At 39.2% G+C, this 19140-nt stretch overlaps 1 protein-coding gene across 1 annotated transcript in view; it reads left to right on the top strand.

The window, feature by feature from the left end:
• Positions 1 to 19140, top strand: part of ADAMTS20 (ADAM metallopeptidase with thrombospondin type 1 motif 20) — a 181902-nt gene that overhangs the window by 26874 nt on the left and 135888 nt on the right. Inside the window, exon 4 of the mRNA XM_028123173.1 lies at positions 3765 to 4021. Within this exon, the coding sequence (XP_027978974.1) occupies positions 3765 to 4021 (257 nt within the window). The remainder of the gene's footprint in view (positions 1 to 3764; positions 4022 to 19140) is intronic.

Below are 19140 nucleotides of genomic sequence, written 5' to 3'. Positions count from 1 at the left end.
GAACTAGAATTTCTTGCTGGGTGTAGGATTAATGGGTGTAATTTGGGGGTTTCCAGTGTTCTTTTTCTCTTTCAGGGCCTCTAGAATGAAAGGACAGTCCTGGATCTATCCCAAGTCTATGCACAGTAGAGCTGAATGACTTCATATTCAAATCTTGGCTCAGCTCTGATTCTGTAATTCAAGAGGCACTAGACCCCATATATTTATGAATATGACTAGCTAGTTCCTCTTTTAGTTCTGTAGGAGACATCATTTTCCGTTATGACCCTGGTTACTAAATTCTTAACATTCTACACATATTACCACATATGACCTTTAGAAGAGTCATGTAATCTGGAATTCTCATGTAATATTGAGGAAATCTGAATTCATTTCTTTGTTATGCCATTTATTTGGTGGCTACTGAAATTGCGTGTAACCTGTGTCACATGTCTGTTTTAAAATGTGCACTATAATAGAAACTGATTCAGGGATGCAATGAGGACTAGTGATGTAATGATTCTTTTATGTTTCAAGTTCTGACTGGTCATGGGCAAGTCCATATTCTGCACATTTATTGCTAGTGTGTGGGGTTCTAATTAACTGGAGAACCTCTTTGAAATAAAGCTTTATAAAATACTTTATAAGCTATGTGCTATAATTCTATAAGGGTGGTGATTTCTAAAATTGACAAATCATGGAGACTATAGATTTTCATAAGTCTTTGTATTGAATACTAATATTTTAAAAAATGTTCCAGAGTTATTTTATTACCTGTTACCTGGATAGTTGACTTTAACTTTCCTGTTTCCCACTTTCTTCACATATAAAATGAGGACTCTAACAGTACCTACCTTACAAAATTAATAATAAAGGAGATAACTTATATGAAGTATACCAGTATCTGGTACATGGTAAATTACTCCTTAAGTGCTTATTAGGTTTATTATTGTTCATAGTAGTATTAATACAACTCCATAGCATGGCATAATAGGACATATAATCCAGAAAAGTTTAAATCCTGAGGAAATAAGTTAGATTTCATAATATCTGATATCACTATTTCAGGGCACACACAGTTCTTTGAACTGAGAGCCCTGTTGGCCATTTAACCAGTGGTTTAAATGCTGATGATCCAGAATAAGCTTCATTTGATTTTATGCTCATGTTCAAAATAGTTACATGCTTTTGGAGAAGTATAAAATTTGTTCCTGTGGTCCAATACAGAGCATTAAGTATCAGTTCTAACCTATGTAGAGACCAGAGTATTTTACTTGCTATCAGGAAAATCAAAAGCAATCTCTCCATCTTTGAATTGCTGCTATTGTACATCACAGAAGTATTCATACCCTGAATTTCTGGTCTTACAAACCTTTTGTCCCTCAGTGTGTTCCTTTCTTCCCTTTTTTTTTTTTTTCCTCCTAATTTTTTTTTTCTCTCCATGAACATTTGTTGAGCACTTACAAAAGGCATAACCTATTGCCCAACAGTGTTCTTGGTGTTTAAAGAGTTTATAGCTTGTTGGTAGTGCTGGTATGACAACATTATTTAGTGGTGGGCTGTGGGGAAGGACTTGGACTTATCATCAGTGTGGATCAGTGGTAATTTCTCAAGATAAAAGGGATGCTCCTGAAAATGAATTTTGTGGATGTGAATGAAGAATGAAGAGGGGTGGGACAGGGGTTGAAGTTGGTGAGGCCATTTTGGAGACTTTGTTTAATTTTGCATTAATTATTCTAATATTCTAAGGTGAGAAGGACCTAAAAGAGCTTAGAGACCTGGACACTGTTGACAATAGGAACAAAATAAGGAAAGAATTTAAAAGCGAAATGGCAAAACATTGTGACCAGATACAGAGGGTAAAAGGACAGGAAGAGCTCAATGGTAGTGCATGGTTTAGCGTGAGTTATGCTTATTAGGAAGTTACTACTCATAATAATAGAGCAAATCTGGGAATAAAAAAAGAAAATTCAATATTGTATAATTTGAATATGAAGTGCCAGTAGGGCGTTTATGTAGAACTATGGGTTTTTTTTTTTTTTTAAAGATTTTATTTATTTATTTGAGAGAGAGAGAATGAGAGATAGAGAGCATGAGAGGGAAGAGGGTCAGAGGGAGAAGCAGACTCCCTGCTGAGCAGGAAGCCCGATGTGGGACTCGATCCCAGGACTCCAGGATCATGACCTGAGCCGAAGGCAGTCGCTTAACCAACTGAGCCACCCAGGCGCCCAGAACTATGGGTTTTTAATTACATTGTTTAACAGCAAATTTTTTAGTAGTTTATATTAGGGATTATTTTCAACAATCTCCTTGCATTCTATGATACACTGTTCTATTAAAAGTGTTATATTTATAGATGTAATTAAATATCTTATGTTCTGGTGGGCAGATTATCCATTGTATGATCTTGATTTGGTGGGTATGGTTTGCTCTAGATTATTTTTGGGTCCTAACACACTTGCTATTAATAAAAGATGGCACATCATTTAGCATTTGACTTGGAATGTAAATAAAGACAAGTATTTCATAAAGATGACGTAATTGACAAATGAGCTTTGAATAATGCCCAGTTGGATATTTGGAAAGGTCATTTTATCATTTGTTAACACTGCTTAATTATGAATATCAAAACATAATGAGATTAAATGTTTAGCCTATAAAAGTTATAGATGCTGTTTTTAAAAACATGGGTAACTAAAAAATTACAATAATAAAACAAATTTATTGCAATGGCTTAATGGACACGGAGATGTTAAAGAATTAAATAGTTCTACCCACCTTCTAGTCCCCCTCCAATACCACAATGTTAAAAGTTTGAGGTGTAGGTTGCCTGGGTGGCTCAGTTGGTTAAGCGACTGCCTTCAGCTCAGGTCATGATCCCGGAGTCCCAGGATCAAGTCCCACATCGGGCTCCCTGCTCAGCGTGGAGTCTGCTTCTCCTCTGACCCTCTCCTCTCATGCTCTCACTCTCTCTCTCAAATAAATAAAATCTTTAAAAAAAAAAAGTTTGAGGTGTATACTTACATACATTTTTGGCTCATTATATAAATTTTTATGGCTAAAAACTTGTGTATTCTTCAGAAGTTTCTACAAAAATAAGATCATACTATACATATTACTGACACTTAAATTTTTACTTAAAAACACATGGACATCCATATCAGACCCACAGACCTAATTCATTTTTTAATAGCTGAATAACATTTCATTATTCAGTTTTTCCTGTGTTGAGGTTGTTTGAAAAGTCATAAATTGAGTCTCTTGGGACTTTAGTTATAAAAGCCATTTATATGCAAAAGAAAAACAATGAAAACTTTCTTCCTAATATTCATACTGTATATTTCATTTTATTGTCTTACTGCTTTAGGTAGCATTACCAAAATAATACTACCTGGTAGTAGTGAGAGATGTCATATTTTAGTACCTGTTAGTTTGGTATGTTACTATTTAAGAATTTAATAACAAATATCATGAATATATGAATCAGTATGAAATGCAGGACTTGGAGAGCAACCCATATGCAGCCTCTTGAACAGTCATGCTGTTTAAAAAAAAAAAAAGACTTGGATTTTGATTTTTCTTAGGGCAATCTATGAAAATGAATATTTTATTACTAGTAATAGTGATCCTCGTGATACTGCTGCATAATAACACTGTTTAACTTCTTTTTATCCTTGTATTTCACATTGGAAGCAGATGTGTATGAAATTTTTGGCTATTTTATGCAATATTTTTAGTCCCATCTGACTTAATGGCTCTGCATTATATTCTTTTTTTCCCCCCAGAAAGTCAAATAAAGCAGACCACTTTACCCCTTCACAACCACAGCAACATGAATGATCTTAATGTAAAGAAGGAAATGGTTTTAGGATATCCTTCAAAAAATAAATCCTTGGAAGATGAAAGAAGTCAGTTACATTCCAGGAAAAAACGTTTCTTATCCTATCCAAGATACGTGGAAGTCATGGTTACAGCTGACGCTAAAATGGTTCATCATCATGGACAGAATCTGCAGCATTATGTACTAACTCTAATGTCAATTGTAAGTAAACTTGTCCTTTAAACTTTCTAAGATGTTTAATATTTTCTTCACAGTTAACTTAAGAATTACTTGAGCAACTTTTTAACACTTGAAAATCTCTGAAAACACTTATTAAAAATACTTGAATTAGGGGGCTGGGGGGATGGGTTAGCCTGGTGATGGGTATTAAAGAGGGCACATTCTGCGTGGAGCACTGGGTGTTATACACAAACAATGAATCATGGAACACTACATCAAAAACTAATGATGTGATGTATGGTGATTAACATAATAATAAAAAATTAAAAAAAATACTTGAATTATTCTTTATCATGTGAATGCTTTCTACCCTTTAGTGAAGGGTAGCACTGATCTTTTGCCCCTTGAATCTGATTTTTAAACCCTCTTATTTCTGAACAGAAGGAAGGGGATACTATTTTGCTGTTGCTACACTTGCCAAATCAGAAATTAGAGCAAATGATACTTTGTTTTTTAAGTTTTTAATTCCAGCATAGTTAACATAGTGTTATATTAGCTTCAGGTGAATAAGTATAGTGATTCAACCATTCTATACATTATTTAGTGCTCATTGTGATAAATGTACTCTTTAATCCCCATCACCTATTTCATCCACCTCCCTCTCTGGTAACTATCAGTTCTCTATTGTTAAGGGCCTATTTCTTGGTTTCTATTTTTTTTTTTTTTTCCTTTGCTTGTTTGTTAAATTCCACATGGAAGTGAGACCATTTGATATTTGTCTTTCTCTGACTTAATTTGCTTAGCATTATACTCTCTAGCTCCATCCATGTTGTTGCAAATGGCAAGGTTTCATTTCTTATGGCTGAATAATATTCCATTTGTGTGTGTGTGTGTGTGTGTGTGTGTGTGTACACACCACTTCTTCTTTATCCATTCATGTATTAGTGGACACGGGCTATTTCCATAATTTGGCTGTTGTAAATAATGCTGCCTTAAACATAGGGGTGTGTGTATCTCTTTGAATTAGTGTTTTTGTATTTTTGGGCAAATACTCAGTGTGATTACTGGATTGTAGGGTATTTCTATTAACTTTTTTTTAAATTTTTTTATTGTTATGTTAATCACCATATATTACATAATTTGTTTTGGTGTACTGTTCCATGATTCATTGTTTGTTCATAACACCCAGTGCTCCATGCAGAATGTGCCCTCCTCAATACCTATCACCAGGCTAACCCATCCCCCCACCCTCCTCCCCTCCAGAAACCTCAGTTTGCTTTTCAGAGTCCATCATCTCTCCTGGTTCGTCTCCCCCTCTGACTTACTCCCCTTCATTCTTCCTCTCCTGCTATCTTCTTCTTTTTCTTTTTTCTTAAAATATGTTGCATTATTTGTTTCAGAAGTACAGATCTGTGATTCAACAGTCTTACACAATTCACAGCGCTCACCGTAGCACATATCTTCCCCAATGTCCATCACCCAGCCACCCCATCCCTCCCACCCCCGATCACTCCAGCAACCCTCAGTTTGTTCCTGAGATTAAGAATTCCTCATATCAGTGAGGTCATATGATACATGTCTTTCTTTGATTGACTTATTTCACTCAGCATAACACCCTCCAGTTCCATCCACGTCGTTGCAAATGGCAAGATCTCATTCCTTTTGATGGCTGCATAATATTCCATTGTGTATATATACCACCTCTACTTTATCCATTCATCTGTCGATGGACATCTTGGCTCTTTCCACAGTTTGGCTATTGTGGACATTGCTGCCATAAACATTGGGGTGCACGTACCCCTTTGGGTCCCTACATTTGTATCTTTGGGGTAAATACCCAGAAGTGCAATTGCTGGATCGAATGGTAGCTCTAATTTCGACTGTTTGAGGAACCTCCATACTGTTTTCCAGAGGGGTTGCACCAACTTGCATTCCCACCAACAGTGTAGGAGGGTTCCCCTTTCTCCGCATCCCCGCCAACATCTGTCGTTCCCTGACTTGTTAATTTTAGCCATTCTGACGGGTGTGAGGTGGTATCTCATTGAGGTTTTGATTTGGATTTCCCTGATGTCGAGCGATGTTGAGCACTTTTTCATGTGCCTGTTGGCCATTTGGATGTCTTCTTTGGAAAAATGTCTGTTCATGTCTTCTGCCCATTTCTTGATTGGATTATTTGTTCTTTGGGTGTTGAGTTTGATAAGTTCTTTATAGATTTTGGATACTAGCCCTTTATCTGATATGTCATTTGCAAATATTTTCTCCCATTCTGTCGGTTGTCTTTTGGTTTTGTGGACTGTTTCTTTTGCTGTGCAAAAGCTTTTTATCTTGATGAAATCCCAATAGTTCATTTTTGCCCTGGCTTCCTATGCCTTTGGTGATGTTTCTAGGAAGAAGTTGCTGTGGCTGAGGTCGAAGAGGTTGCTACCTGTGTTCTCCTTTAGGATTTGGATGGACTCCTGTCTCACATTTAGGTCTTTCAACCATTTGGAGTCTATTTTTGTGTGTGGTGTAAGGAAATGGTCCAGTTTCATTTTTCTGCATGTGGCTGTCCAATTTTCCCAACACCATTTGTTGAAGAGACTGTCATTTTTCCACTGGACATTCTTTCCTGCTTTGTCAAAGATAAGTTGACCATAGAGTTGAGAGTCCATTTCTGGGCTCTCTATTCTGTTCCATTGATCTATGTGTCTGTTTTTGTGCCAGTACCATACTGTCTTGATGATGACAGCTTTGTAATAGAGCTGGAAGTCCGGAATTGTGATGCCGCCAGCTTTGCTTTTCTTTTTCAATATTCCTCTGGCTATTCGGGGTCTCTTCTGGTTCCATACAAATTTTAGGATTATTTGTTCCATTTCTTTGAAAAAAGTGGATGGTATTTTGATGGGGATTGCATTGAATGTGTAGATTGCTCTAGGTAGCATTGACATCTTCACAATGTTGGTTCTTCCAATCCATGAGCATGGAACGTTTTTCCATTTCTTTGTGTCTTCTTCAATTTCTTTCATGAGTATTTTATAGTTTTCTGAGTACAGATCCTTTGCCTCTTTGGTTAAATTTATTCCTAGGTATCTTATGGTTTTGGGTGCAATTGTGAATGGGATCGACTCCTTGATTTGTCTCTCTTCTGTCTTGTTGTTGGTGTATAGGAATGCCACTGATTTCTGTGCATTGATTTTATAGCCTGCTACTTGACTGAATTCCTGTATGAGTTCTAGCAGTTTTGGGGTGGAGTCTTTTGGGTTTTCCACATAAAGTATCATATCATCTGCAAACAGTGAGAGTTTGACTTCTTTGCCGATTTGGATGCCTTTGATTTCTTTTTGTTGTCTGATTGCTGTGGCTAGGACTTCTAATACTATGTTGAATAGCAGTGGTGAGAGTGGACATCCCTGCCGCGTTCCTGACCTTAGGGGAAAAGCTCTCAGCTTTTCCCCATTGAGAATGATATTCGCTGTAGGTTTTTCGTAGATGGCTTTTATGATATTGAGGTATGTACCCTCTATCCCTATACTCTGAAGAGTTTTGATCAAGAAAGGATGCTGTACTTTGTCAAATGCTTTTTCTGCATCTATTGAGAGGATCATATGATTCTTGTTCTTTCTTTTGTTAATGTATTGTATCACGTTGATTGATTTGCGGATGTTGAACCAGCCTTGCAGCCCAGGGATAAATCCCACTTGGTCGTGGTGAATAATCCTTTTAATGTATTGTTGGATCCTATTGGCTAGTATTTTGGTGAGAATTTTTGCATCCATGTTCATCAAGGATATTGGTCTGTAATTCTCCTTTTTGATGGGATCTTTGTCTGGTTTTGGGATCAAGGTAATGGTGGCCTCATAAAATGAATTTGGAAGTTTTCCTTCCATTTCTATTTTTTGGAACAGTTTCAGGAGAATAGGTATGAATTCTTCTTTAAATGTCTGGTAGAATTCCCCTGGGAAGCCATCTGGCCCTGGGCTTTTGTTTGTTGGGAGATTTTTGATGACTGCTTCAATTTCATTAGTGGTTATAGGTCTGTTCAGGTTTTCTGTTTCTTCCTGGTTCAGTTTTGGTAGTTGATACCTCTCTAGGAATGCACCCATTTCTTCCAGGTTATCTAATTTGCTGGCATAGAGTTGCTCATAATATGTTCTTATAATTGTTTGTATTTCTTTGGTGTTGGTTGTGATCTCTCCTCTTTCATTCATGATTTTGTTGATTTGGATCATTTCTCTTTTCTTTTTGATCAGTCTGGCCAGGGGTTTATCAATCTTGTTAATTCTTTCAAAGAACCAGCTCCTACTTTCGTTGATCTGTTCTACTGTTCTTTTGGTTTCTATTTCATTGATTTCTGCTCTGATCTTTATTATTTCTCTTCTCCTGCTGGGTTTAGGCTTTCTTTGCTGTTCTTTCTCTAGCTCCTTTAGGTGTAGGGTTAGATTGTGTATTTGAGACCTTTCTTGTTTCTTGAGAAAGGCTTGTCTTGCTATATACTTTCCTCTCAGGACTGCCTTTGCTGTATCCCAAAGATTTTGGACAGTTGTGTTTTCATTTTCATTGGTTTCCATGAATTTTTTAATTCTTCTTTAATTTCCTGGTTGACCCATTCATTCTTTAGTAGGATGCTCTTTAGCCTCCATGTATTTGAGTTCTTTCCGACTTTCCTCTTGTGACTGAGTTCTAGTTTCAAAGCATTGTGGTCTGAAAATAGGCAGGGAATGATCCCAATCTTTTGGTAGCGGTTGAGACCTGATTTGTGACCTAGGATGTGATCAATTCTGGAGAATGTTCCATGGGCACTAGAGAAGAATGTGTATTCCGTTGCTTTGGGATGGAATGTTCTGAATATGTCTGTGAAGTCCATTTGGTCCAGTGTGTCATTTAAAGTCTTTATATCCTTGTTGATCTTTTGCTTAGATGATCTGTCCATTTCAGTCAGGGGGGTGTTAAAGTCACCCACTATTATTGTATTGTTGTCAATGTGTTTCTTTGCTTTTGTTATTATTTGCCTTATATAATTGTCTGCTCCCATGTTTGGGGCATAGATATTTACAATTGTTAGATCTTCTTGTTGGATAGACCCTTTAAGTAGGATATAGTGTCCTTCCTCATCTCTTATTACAGTCTTTGTTTTAAAATCTAGTTTGTCTGATATAAGGATTGCCACCCCAGCTTTCTTTTGGTGTTCATTAGCAAGGTAAATGGTTTTCCACCCCCTCACTTTCAATCTGGGGGTGTCTTTGGGTCTAAAATGAGTCTCTTGCAGACAGCATATGGATGGGTCTTGTTTTTTAATCCAATCTGATAGCCTGTGTCTTTTGATTGGGGCATTGAGCCCATTTACATTCAGGGTAACTATTGAAAGGTATGAATTTAGTGCCATTGTATTGCCTGTAAGGTGATTGTTACTGTATGTTGTCTGTGTTCCTTTCTGATCTTTGCTGCTTTTAGGCTCTCTCTTTGCCTAGAGGACCCCTTTCAATATTTCTTGGAGGGCTGGTTTCATGTTTGCAAATTCCTTTAGTTTTTGTTTGTTCTGGAGGCTTTTTATCTCTCCTTCTATTTTCAATGACAGCCTAGCTGGATATAGTATTCTTGGCTGCATATTTTTCTCGTTTAGTGCTCTGAAGATATCTTGCCAGTCCTTTCTGGCCTGCCAGGTCTCTGTGGATAGGTCTGTTGCCAATCTAATATTTTTGCCATTGTAGGTTACATATCTCTTCTCCCGAGCTGCTTTCAGGATTTTCTCTTTGTCTGTGAGACTCGTAAGTTTTACTATTAGATGTCGGGGTGTTGACCTATTTTTATTGATTTTGAGAGGGGTTCTCTGTGCCTCCTGGATTTTGATGCCTGTTTCCTTCCTCACATTAAGGAAGTTCTCTGCTATTATTTGCTCCAATATACCTTCTGCTCCTCTCTCTCTTTCTTCTTCTTCTGGGATCCCAATTATTCTAATGTTGTTTCGTCTTATCGAATCAGTTATCTCTCGAATTCTGCCCTCGTGATCCTGTAGTTGTTTCTCCCTCTTTTTCTCAGCCTCTTTACTTTCCATCATTTGGTCTTCTATATCACTGATTCTCTCTTCTGCCTCATTTATCCTAGCAGTTAGTGCCCCCATTTTTGATTGCACCTCATCAATAGCCTTTTTGATTTCGACTTGGTTAGATTTTAGTTCTTTTATTTCTCCAGAAAGGGTTTCTCTAATAACTTCCACGCTTTTTTCAAGCCCAGCTAGTATCTTTAAAGTCATGATTCTGAACTCTAGGTCCAACATCGTACTAATGTCCGTATTGAGTAGGTCCCTGGCTGACGGTACTACCTCTTGTTCTTTTTGCTCAGGTGATTTTTTTCGTCTTGTCATTTTGTCCAGAGGAGAATAGATGAATGAGAGAACAAAATGCTAACAGGTTTACAATGTCCCCAGCAAATATACTGTATACAAATCCTAAAAGACCTGAAACCAGGGGAAAAGAAAGGGAAAGAAAGAAAAAAGAAAGAGGAAAAAAAAAAAAAGAAAAGAAAAAGGTAAAAACAAAAACAGAACAATACAAAAAAAGCAGAGTGTGATCAAATATGATCAGGCTAGTGCATAGATCAGTGCGACACACTAGATTTTGGGCGTATTTTGGTCTGTTAGAAAAAAGTGCCTCCTAAAATTTTAAAGGAAGAAAGACATATATGTACAAAATAAGGGTTGCTACAATGAAGGGATAGAAGATGACTGTAAAGATGAGAATTATAATAGATTTTATAAAAGGATTTGATAAGATAAGAAGTTGTTTGAAAAAAGAAAGAAGATTAAAAAAAAAAGAAAGAAAAAAGGGAGAGAATGTGATCAGGCAGGAGACTAGAACAGAGCCATACACTAGTGATTTAGGGTATATTTTTATCTGTTAGAAGAAACTGTATCTCAAAATTTTAAAGAGAGAACAACTTATATATATATGTCAAAAATAAGGCTAACTACTATGAAGGGATAAAATATGACTCTAAAAATGAAAAATAAACAATGTTTTTTTTTTTTTTAAAAGGGATTGATAAGATGTTGGTTGAAAAAGGGAAAAAGAAAAAAAAACAGTTAACAAAAATTAACTTTGATGAACTAATGAATCATGGTAAAAAAAAGCCATGAAGTCTATGTGCAGTATTTCCCTAGCGCTGGAGTTCTCCCGTTCTCCTTGATCGGTAAACTTGGTCTTGGCTTGCTGGCTGTTCGTGTTGATCTTCTGGGGGAGGGGCCTGTTGCTGTGGTTTCCAAATGTCTTTGCCGGAGGCGGAATTGCCCCGCCCTTGTCGGTCCGGGCTAAGCAAGCTGCTCGGGTTTGATCTCAGGAGCTTTTGTTCCCTGCAAGCTCTCCGTACAGCCTTGGAGGACCAGGGCGAAAATGGTGGCCTCCCAATCTCCGCCCGGAGGAGCTGAGAACTTGGGGCCCCGCTCCTCAGTGCGCCCCCAGAGAAAAGCAGTCACTCCCTTGTCCTTGGTCTCCGGCAGCACTCTGTGCTCACCCGGCCTGTGACCGAGCGTTTGTATCTCTGGCACCCGACCCCGTGTGGAGTCCCCAAACCCAGCAGATCCCTGCGGTGCGTTCCCGCGCCGCTCCTCCCCGGGAAGGAAGGGGAGTCTCCCCGGATCTGCCGCCTGTTGGGTCCCTGCTGCAGGAGCAGTGGCCTGACCGGGCCGCGGATCACAGTTTATGGCAACCCCGAGCTGAGAGCCCGCGCCTCGGCTCCGTCTCTGCAGCCGGCTTCCCCGCTCTGATACCTGGGAGCTCTGCCGCACTCAGGCACCCCCGGTCTTTCTGTGACCCCAAGGGTCCTGAGACCCCACTGTCCCGTGAGGGTTCCACCCCCGCTTAGCCACTGGAGCGACGTCCCTCAGCGGAGCCGACTTCTAAAAGTTCCGATTTTGTGCTCCGCGGCTCTATCACTTGCCAGAAGCGGCCGGCGGAGGCCCCTCCCCCGCCGTCTATCCTCCCAAATATCGTCTCGGATTCACTTCTCCGCACGTCCTACCTTCCAGAAAGTGGTCGCTTCTCTGTTCAGAGTGTTGTTGCTACTCTCCTCTTTGATCTCCTGTTGAGTTCGCAGGTGTTCAGAATGGTTTGATCCCTATTCAGCTGAATTCCAGAGACCAGACGAAATCTAGGTCTCCTACTCCTCCGCCATCTTGCTCCGGCCCCCTCTATTAACTTTTTGAGGAACCTCCACACTGTTTTCTATAGTGGCTACACCAGTTTATCTTCCCAGGAATGGTGAAAGAGGGTTCCTTTTTCTCCACATCCTCACCAACATTTGTTGTTTTTTGTGCTTTTGATTTTAGCCATTCTGACCGGTGTGAGGTGGTATCTCATTGTAGTTTTGATTTGCATTTCCCTGATGATGAGGGTAATGTTGAGCATCTTTTCATGTGTTGGCCATTTGGATGTCTTTGGAGAAATGTCTGTTCATGTCTTCTGCCCATTTTTTAATTGGATTATTTTTAAGGTATTGAGTTGTATCAGATCTTTATATATTTTGGATACTACTCTTTATTGAATATGCCATTTGCAAATGTCTTCTCCCATTACATAGGTTGCTTTTTAGTTTTTGTTTTTGTTTTTTTTTTTTTAATTTTTTATTGTTATGTTAATCACTATATTACATCATTAGTTTTTGGTGCAGTGTTCCATGATTCATTGTTTGTTCATAACACCCAGTGCTCCATGCAGAACGTGCCCTCCTCAATACCCATCACCAGGCTAACCCATTCCCCTACCCCCCTCCCCTCTAGAACCCTCAGTTTGTTTTTCAGAGTCCATCATCTCTCATGGTTCGTCTCCCCCTCTGACATACTCCCCTTTTCTTCCTCTCCTGTTATCTTCTTTTTCTTTTTTCTTAAAATATGTTGCATTATTTGTTTCAGAAGTACAGATCTGTGATTCAACAGTCTTGCACAATTCACAGCGCTCACCGTAGCACATACCCTCCCCAATATCTATCACCCAGCCACCCCATCCCTCCCACCCCCAACCACTCCAGTAACACTCAGTTTCTTTCCTGAGATTAAGAATTCCTCATATCAGTGAGGTCATGTGATACATGTCATTCTCTGATTGACTTATTTCACTCAGCATAACACCCTCCAGTTCCATCCACGTCGTTGCAAATGGCAAGATCTCATTCCTTTTGATGGCTGCATAATATTCCATTGTGTATATATACCACATCTTCTTTATCCATTCATCTGTCGATGGGCATCTTGGCTCTTTCCACAGTTTGGCTATGGTGGACATTGCTGCTATAAACATTGGGGTACACGTACCCCTTCGGGTCCCTACATTTGTATCTTTGTGGTAAATACCCAGTAGTGCAATTGCTGGATCGAACGGTAGCTCTAATTTCAACTGTTTGAGGAACCTCCATACTGTTTTCCAGAGGGGTTGCACCAGCTTGCATTCCCACCAACAGTGTAGGAGGGTTCCCCTTTCTCCACATCCCCGCCAACATCTGTCGTTCCCTGACTTGTTAATTTTAGCCATTCTGACGGGTGTGAGGTGGTATCTCATTGAGGTTTTGATTTGGATTTCCCTGATGCCAAGCGATGTTGAGCACTTTTTCATGTGCCTGTTGGCCATTTGGATGTCTTCTTTGGAGAAATGTCTGTTCATGTCTTCTGCCCATTTCTTGATTGGATTATTTGTTCTTTGGGTGTTGAGTTTGATAAGTTCTTTATAGATTTTGGATACTAGCCCTTTATCTGATATGTCATTTGCAAATATTTTCTCCCATTCTGTCGGTTGTCTTTTGGTTTTGTGGACTGTTTCTTTTGCTGTGCAGAAGCTTTTTATCTTGATGAAATCCCAATAGTTCATTTTTGCCCTGGCTTCCCGTGCCTTTGGCGATGTTTCTAGGAAGAAGTTGCTGCGGCTAAGGTCGAAAAGGTTGCTACCTGTGTTCTCCTTTAGGATTTGGATGGACTCCTGTCTCACGTTTAGGTCTTTCAACCATTTGGAGTCTATTTTTGTGTGTGGTGTAAGGAAATGGTCCAGTTTCATTCTTCCGCATGTGGCTGTCCAATTTTCCCAACACCATTTGTTGAAGAGACTGTCTTTTTGCCATTGGACATTCTTTCCTGCTTTGTCAAAAATAAGTTGACCATAGAGTTGAGGGTCCATTTCTGGGCTCTCAATTCTGTTCCATTGATCTATGTGTCTGTTTTTGTGCCAGTACCATACTGTCTTGATGATGACAGCTTTGTAATAGAGCTGGAAGTCCGGAATTGTGATGCCGCCAGCTTTGCTTTTCTTTTTCAGTATTCCTCTGGCTATTCTGGGTCTCTTCTGGTTCCATACAAATTTTAGGATTATTTGTTCCATTTCTTTGAAAAAAGTGGATGGTATTTTGATGGGGATTGCATTGAATGTGTAGATTGCTCTAGGTAGCATTGACATCTTCACAATGTTGATTCTCCCAATCCATGAGCATGGAACGTTTTTCCATTTCTTTGTGTCTTCTTCAATTTCTTTCCTGAGTATTTTATAGTTTTCTGAGTACAGATCCTTTGCCTCTTTGGTTAGATTTATTCCTAGGTATCTAATGGTTTTGGGTGCAATTGTAAATGGGATAGACTCCTTGATTTGTCTCTCTTCTGTCTTGTTGTTGGTGTATAGGAATGCCACTGATTTCTGTGCATTGATTTTATATCCTGCTACTTTACTGAATTCCTGTATGAGTTCTAGCAGTTTTGGGGTGGAGTCTTTTGGGTTTTCCACATACAGTATCGTATCATCTGCAAAGAGTGAGAGTTTGACTTCCTCTTTGCCGATTTGGATGCCTTTGATTTCTTTTTGTTGTCTGATTGCTGTGGCTAGGGCTTCTAATACTATGTTGAATAGCAGTGGTGAGAGTGGACATCCCTGCCGCGTTCCTGACCTTAGGGGAAAAGCTCTCAGCCTTTCCCCATTGAGAATGATATTCGCTGTAGGTTTTTCATAGATGGCTTTTATGATATTGAGGTATGTACCCTCTATCCCTATACTCTGAAGAGTTTTGATCAAGAAAGGATGTTGTACTTTGTCAAATGCTTTTTCTGCATCTATTGAGAGGATCATATGATTCTTGTTCTTTCTTTTGTTAATGTATTGTATCACGTTGATTGATTTGCGGATGTTGAACCAGCCTTGCAGCCCAGGGATAAATCCCACTTGGTCGTGGTGAATAATCCTTTTAATGTACTGTTGGATCCTATTGTCTAGTATTTTGGTGAGAATTTTTGCATCCATGTTCATCAAGGATATTGGTCTGTAATTCTCTTTTTTGATGGGGTCTTTGTCTGGTTTTGGGATCAAGGTAATGCTGGCCTCATAAAATGAGTTTGGAAGTTTCCCTTCCATTTCTATTTTTTGGAACAGTTTCAGGAGAATAGGTATTAATTCTTCTTGAAATGTCTGATAGAATTCCCCTGGGAAGCCATCTGGCCCTGGGCTTTTGTTTCTTGGGAGATTTTTGATGACTGTTTCAATTTCCTTAGTGGTTATAGGTCTGTTCAGGTTTTCTATTTCTTCCTGGTTCAATTTTGGTAGTTGATACATCTCTAGGAATGCACCCATTTCTTCCAGGTTATCTAATTTGCTGGCATAGAGTTGCTCATAATATGTTCTTATAATTGTTTGTATTTCTTTGGTGTTGCTTGTGATCTCTCCTCTTTCATTCATGATTTTGTTGATTTGGGTCATTTCTCTTTTCTTTTTGATCAGTCTGGCCAGGGGTTTATCAATCTTGTTAATTCTTTCAAAGAACCAGCTCCTAGTTTCGTTGATCTGTTCTACTGTTCTTTTGGTTTCTAGTTCATTGATTTCTGCTCTGATCTTTATGATTTCTCTTCTCCTGCTGGGTTTAGGTTTTCTTTGCTGTTCTTTCTCCAGCTCCTTTAGGTGTAGGGTTAGGTTGTGTATTTGAGACCTTTCTTGTTTCTTAAGAAAGGCTTGTATTGCTATATACTTTCCTCTCAGGACTGCCTTTGCTGTATCCCAAAGATTTTGAACAGTTGTGTTTTCATTTTCATTGGTTTCCATGAATTTTTTAATTCTTCTTTAATTTCCTGGTTGACCCATTCATTCTTTAGTAGGATGCTCTTTAGCCTCCATGTATTTGAGTTCTTTCCGACTTTCCTCTTGTGGTTGAGTTCTAGTTTCAAAGCATTGTGGTCTGAAAATAGGCAGGGAATGATCCCAATCTTTTGGTACCGATTGAGACCTGATTTGTGACCTAGGATGTGATCAATTCTGGAGAATGTTCCATGGGCAGTAGAGAAGAATGTGTATTCCGTTGCTTTGGGATGGAATGTTCTGAATATGTCTGTGAAGTCCATTTGGTCCAGTGTGTCATTTAAAGTCTTTATTTCCTTGTTGATCTTTTGCTTAGATGATCTGTCCATTTCAGTCAGGGGGGTGTTAAAGTCCCCCACTATTATTGTATTGTTGTCAATGTGTTTCTTTGCTTTTGTTATTAATTGCCTTATATAATTGGCTGCTCCCATGTTCGGGGCATAGATATTTACAATTGTTAGATCTTCTTGTTGGATAGACCCTTTAAGTAGGATATAGTGTCCTTCCTCATCTCTTATTACAGTCTTTGTTTTAAAATCTAGTTTGTCTGATATAAGGATTGCCACCCCAGCTTTCTTTTGGTGTCCATTAGCATGGTAAATGGTTTTCCACCCCCTCACTTTCAATCTGGGGGTGTCTTTGGGTGTAAAATGAGTCTCTTGCAGACAGCATATTGATGGGTCTTGTTTTTTAATCCAATCTGATAGCCTGTGTCTTTTGATTGGGGCATTTAGCCCATTTACATTCAGGGTAACTATTGAAAGGTATGAATTTAGTGCCATTTTATTACCTGTAAGGTGACTGTTAACTGTCTGTTGTCTGTGTTCGTTTCTGCTCTTTGCTGCTTTTAGGTTCTCTCTTTGCTTAGAGGACCCCTCTCAATATTTCTTGGAGGGCTGGTTTCGTGTTTGCAAATTCCTTTAGTTTTTGTTTGTTCTGGAAGCTTTTTATCTCTCCTTCTATTTTCAATGATAGCCTAGCTGGATATAGTATTCTTGGCTGCATATTTTTCTCGTTTAGTGCTCTGAAGATATCTTGCCAGTCCTTTCTGGCCTGCCAGGTCTCTGTGGATAGGTCTGTTGACAATCTAATATTTCTACCATTGTAGGTTACATATCTCTTCTCCCGAGCTGCTTTCAGGATTTTCTCTTTGTCTCTGAGACTCGTAAGTTTTACTATTAGATGTCGGGGTGTTGACCTATTTTTATTGATTTTGAGAGGGGTTCTCTGTGCCTCCTGGATTTTAATGCCTGTTTCCTTCCTCACATTAGGGAAGTTCTCTGCTATAATTTGCTGCAATATACCTTCTGCCCCTCTCTCTCTCTTCTTCTTCTGGGATCCCAATTATTCTAATGTTGTTTCGTCTTATCATATCACTTATCTCTCGAATTCTGCCCTCGTGATCCTGTAGTTGTTTCTCTCTCTTTTTCTCAGCCTCTTTATTTTCCATCATTTGGTCTTCTATATCGCTGATTCTCTCTTCTGCCTCATTTATCCTAGCATTTAGTGCCCCCATTTTTGATTGCACCTCATCAATAGCCTTTTTGATTTCGATTTGGTTAGATTTTAGTTCTTTTATTTCTCCAGAAAGGGTTTCTCTAATAACTTCCACGCTTTTTTCAAGCCCAGCTAGTATCTTTAAAGTCATGATTCTGAACTCTAGGTCCAACATCGTACTAATGTCCGTATTGAGTAGGTCCCTGGCTGACGGTACTACCTCTTGTTCTTTTTGCTGAGGTGATTTCTTTCGTCTTGTCATTTTGTCCAGAGGAGAATAGATGAATGAGAGAACAAAAGGCTAACAGGTTTACAACGTCCCCAGCAAATATACTGCATACAAATCAGAAAAGACCTGAAACCAGGGGAAAAGAAAGGGAAAGAAAGAAAAAAGAAAGAGAAAAAGGAAAAAAAAAGAAAAAAAAAGATAAAAACAAAAACAAAACAATTCAAAAAAGGCAGAATATGATCAAATATGATCAGGCTAGTGCATAGATCAGTGCCACACACTAGATTTTGGGTATATTTTGGTCTGTTAGAAAAAAGTGCCTCCTAAAATTTTAAAGGAAGAAAGACATATATGTACAAAATAAGGGTTGATACAATGAAGGGATGGAAGATGACTGTAAAGATGAAAATTATAAAAGATTTTATAAAAGGACTTGGTAAGATAAGTTGTTTGAAAAAAGAAAGAAGATTTAAGGAAAAAAAAAAAAAAAGGAAAAAGGGAGAGAATGTGATCAGGCAGGAGACTAGAACCAAGCCATACACTAGTGGTTTAGGGTATATTTTGATCTGTTAGAAGAAACTGTACCTCAAAATTTTAAAGAGAGAACAACTTATATATATGCCAAAAACAAGGATAACTACTATGAAGGGATAAAATATGACTCTAAAAATGAAAAAAAAATAAAAAATGTTTTTTTTTTTAAAAAGGGATTTATAAGATGTTGGTTGAAAAAGGGAAAAAGAAAAATAAAAAAAAGTCAACAAAAATTAACTTTGATGAAATAATGAATCATGGTAAAAAAAAAAAAAAAAAAAGAAGCCATGAATCTATGTGCAGTATTCCCCTAGCGCTGGAGTTCTCCTATTCTCCTTGATCGATCAACTTGGTCTTGGCTTGCTGGCTGTTTGTGTTGATCTTCTGGGGGAGGGGCCTGTTGCTGTGGTTTCCAAATGTCTTTGCCGGAGGCGGAATTGCCCCGCCCTTGTCGGTCCGGGCTAAGGAAGCTGCTCCAGTTTGCTCTCAGGGGCTTTTGTTCCCTGCAAGCTCTCGGTACAGCCTTGGAGGACCAGGGCGAAAATGGCGGCCTCCCAGTCTCCGCCCGGAGTAGCCAAGAACTCGGGGCCCCGCTCCTCAGTGCGCCCCCAGAGAAAAGCAGTCACTCCCGTGTCCCCGGTCTCTGGCCGCACTCCGTGCTCACCCGGCCTGTGATCGAGCGTTGCTATCTCTGGCACCCGTCCCCTTGTGGAGTCTCCAAACCCAGGAGATCCCTGCGGTGCGTTCCCGCACCGCTCCTCCCCGGGAAGGAAGGGGAATCTCCCCGGATCTGCTGCTTGTTGGGTCCTTGCTGGGGGAGCCGTGCCCCGACTGGG

Source organism: Eumetopias jubatus, unplaced genomic scaffold (genome assembly GCF_037043125.1).
Source record: "Eumetopias jubatus isolate StellerSeaLion01/CBP00866 unplaced genomic scaffold, mEumJub1_p1.0 scaffold_8, whole genome shotgun sequence".
In the NCBI taxonomy this organism is placed as follows: Eukaryota; Metazoa; Chordata; class Mammalia; order Carnivora; family Otariidae; genus Eumetopias; species Eumetopias jubatus.
This window is presented reverse-complemented; position numbering and strand designations above follow the sequence as displayed.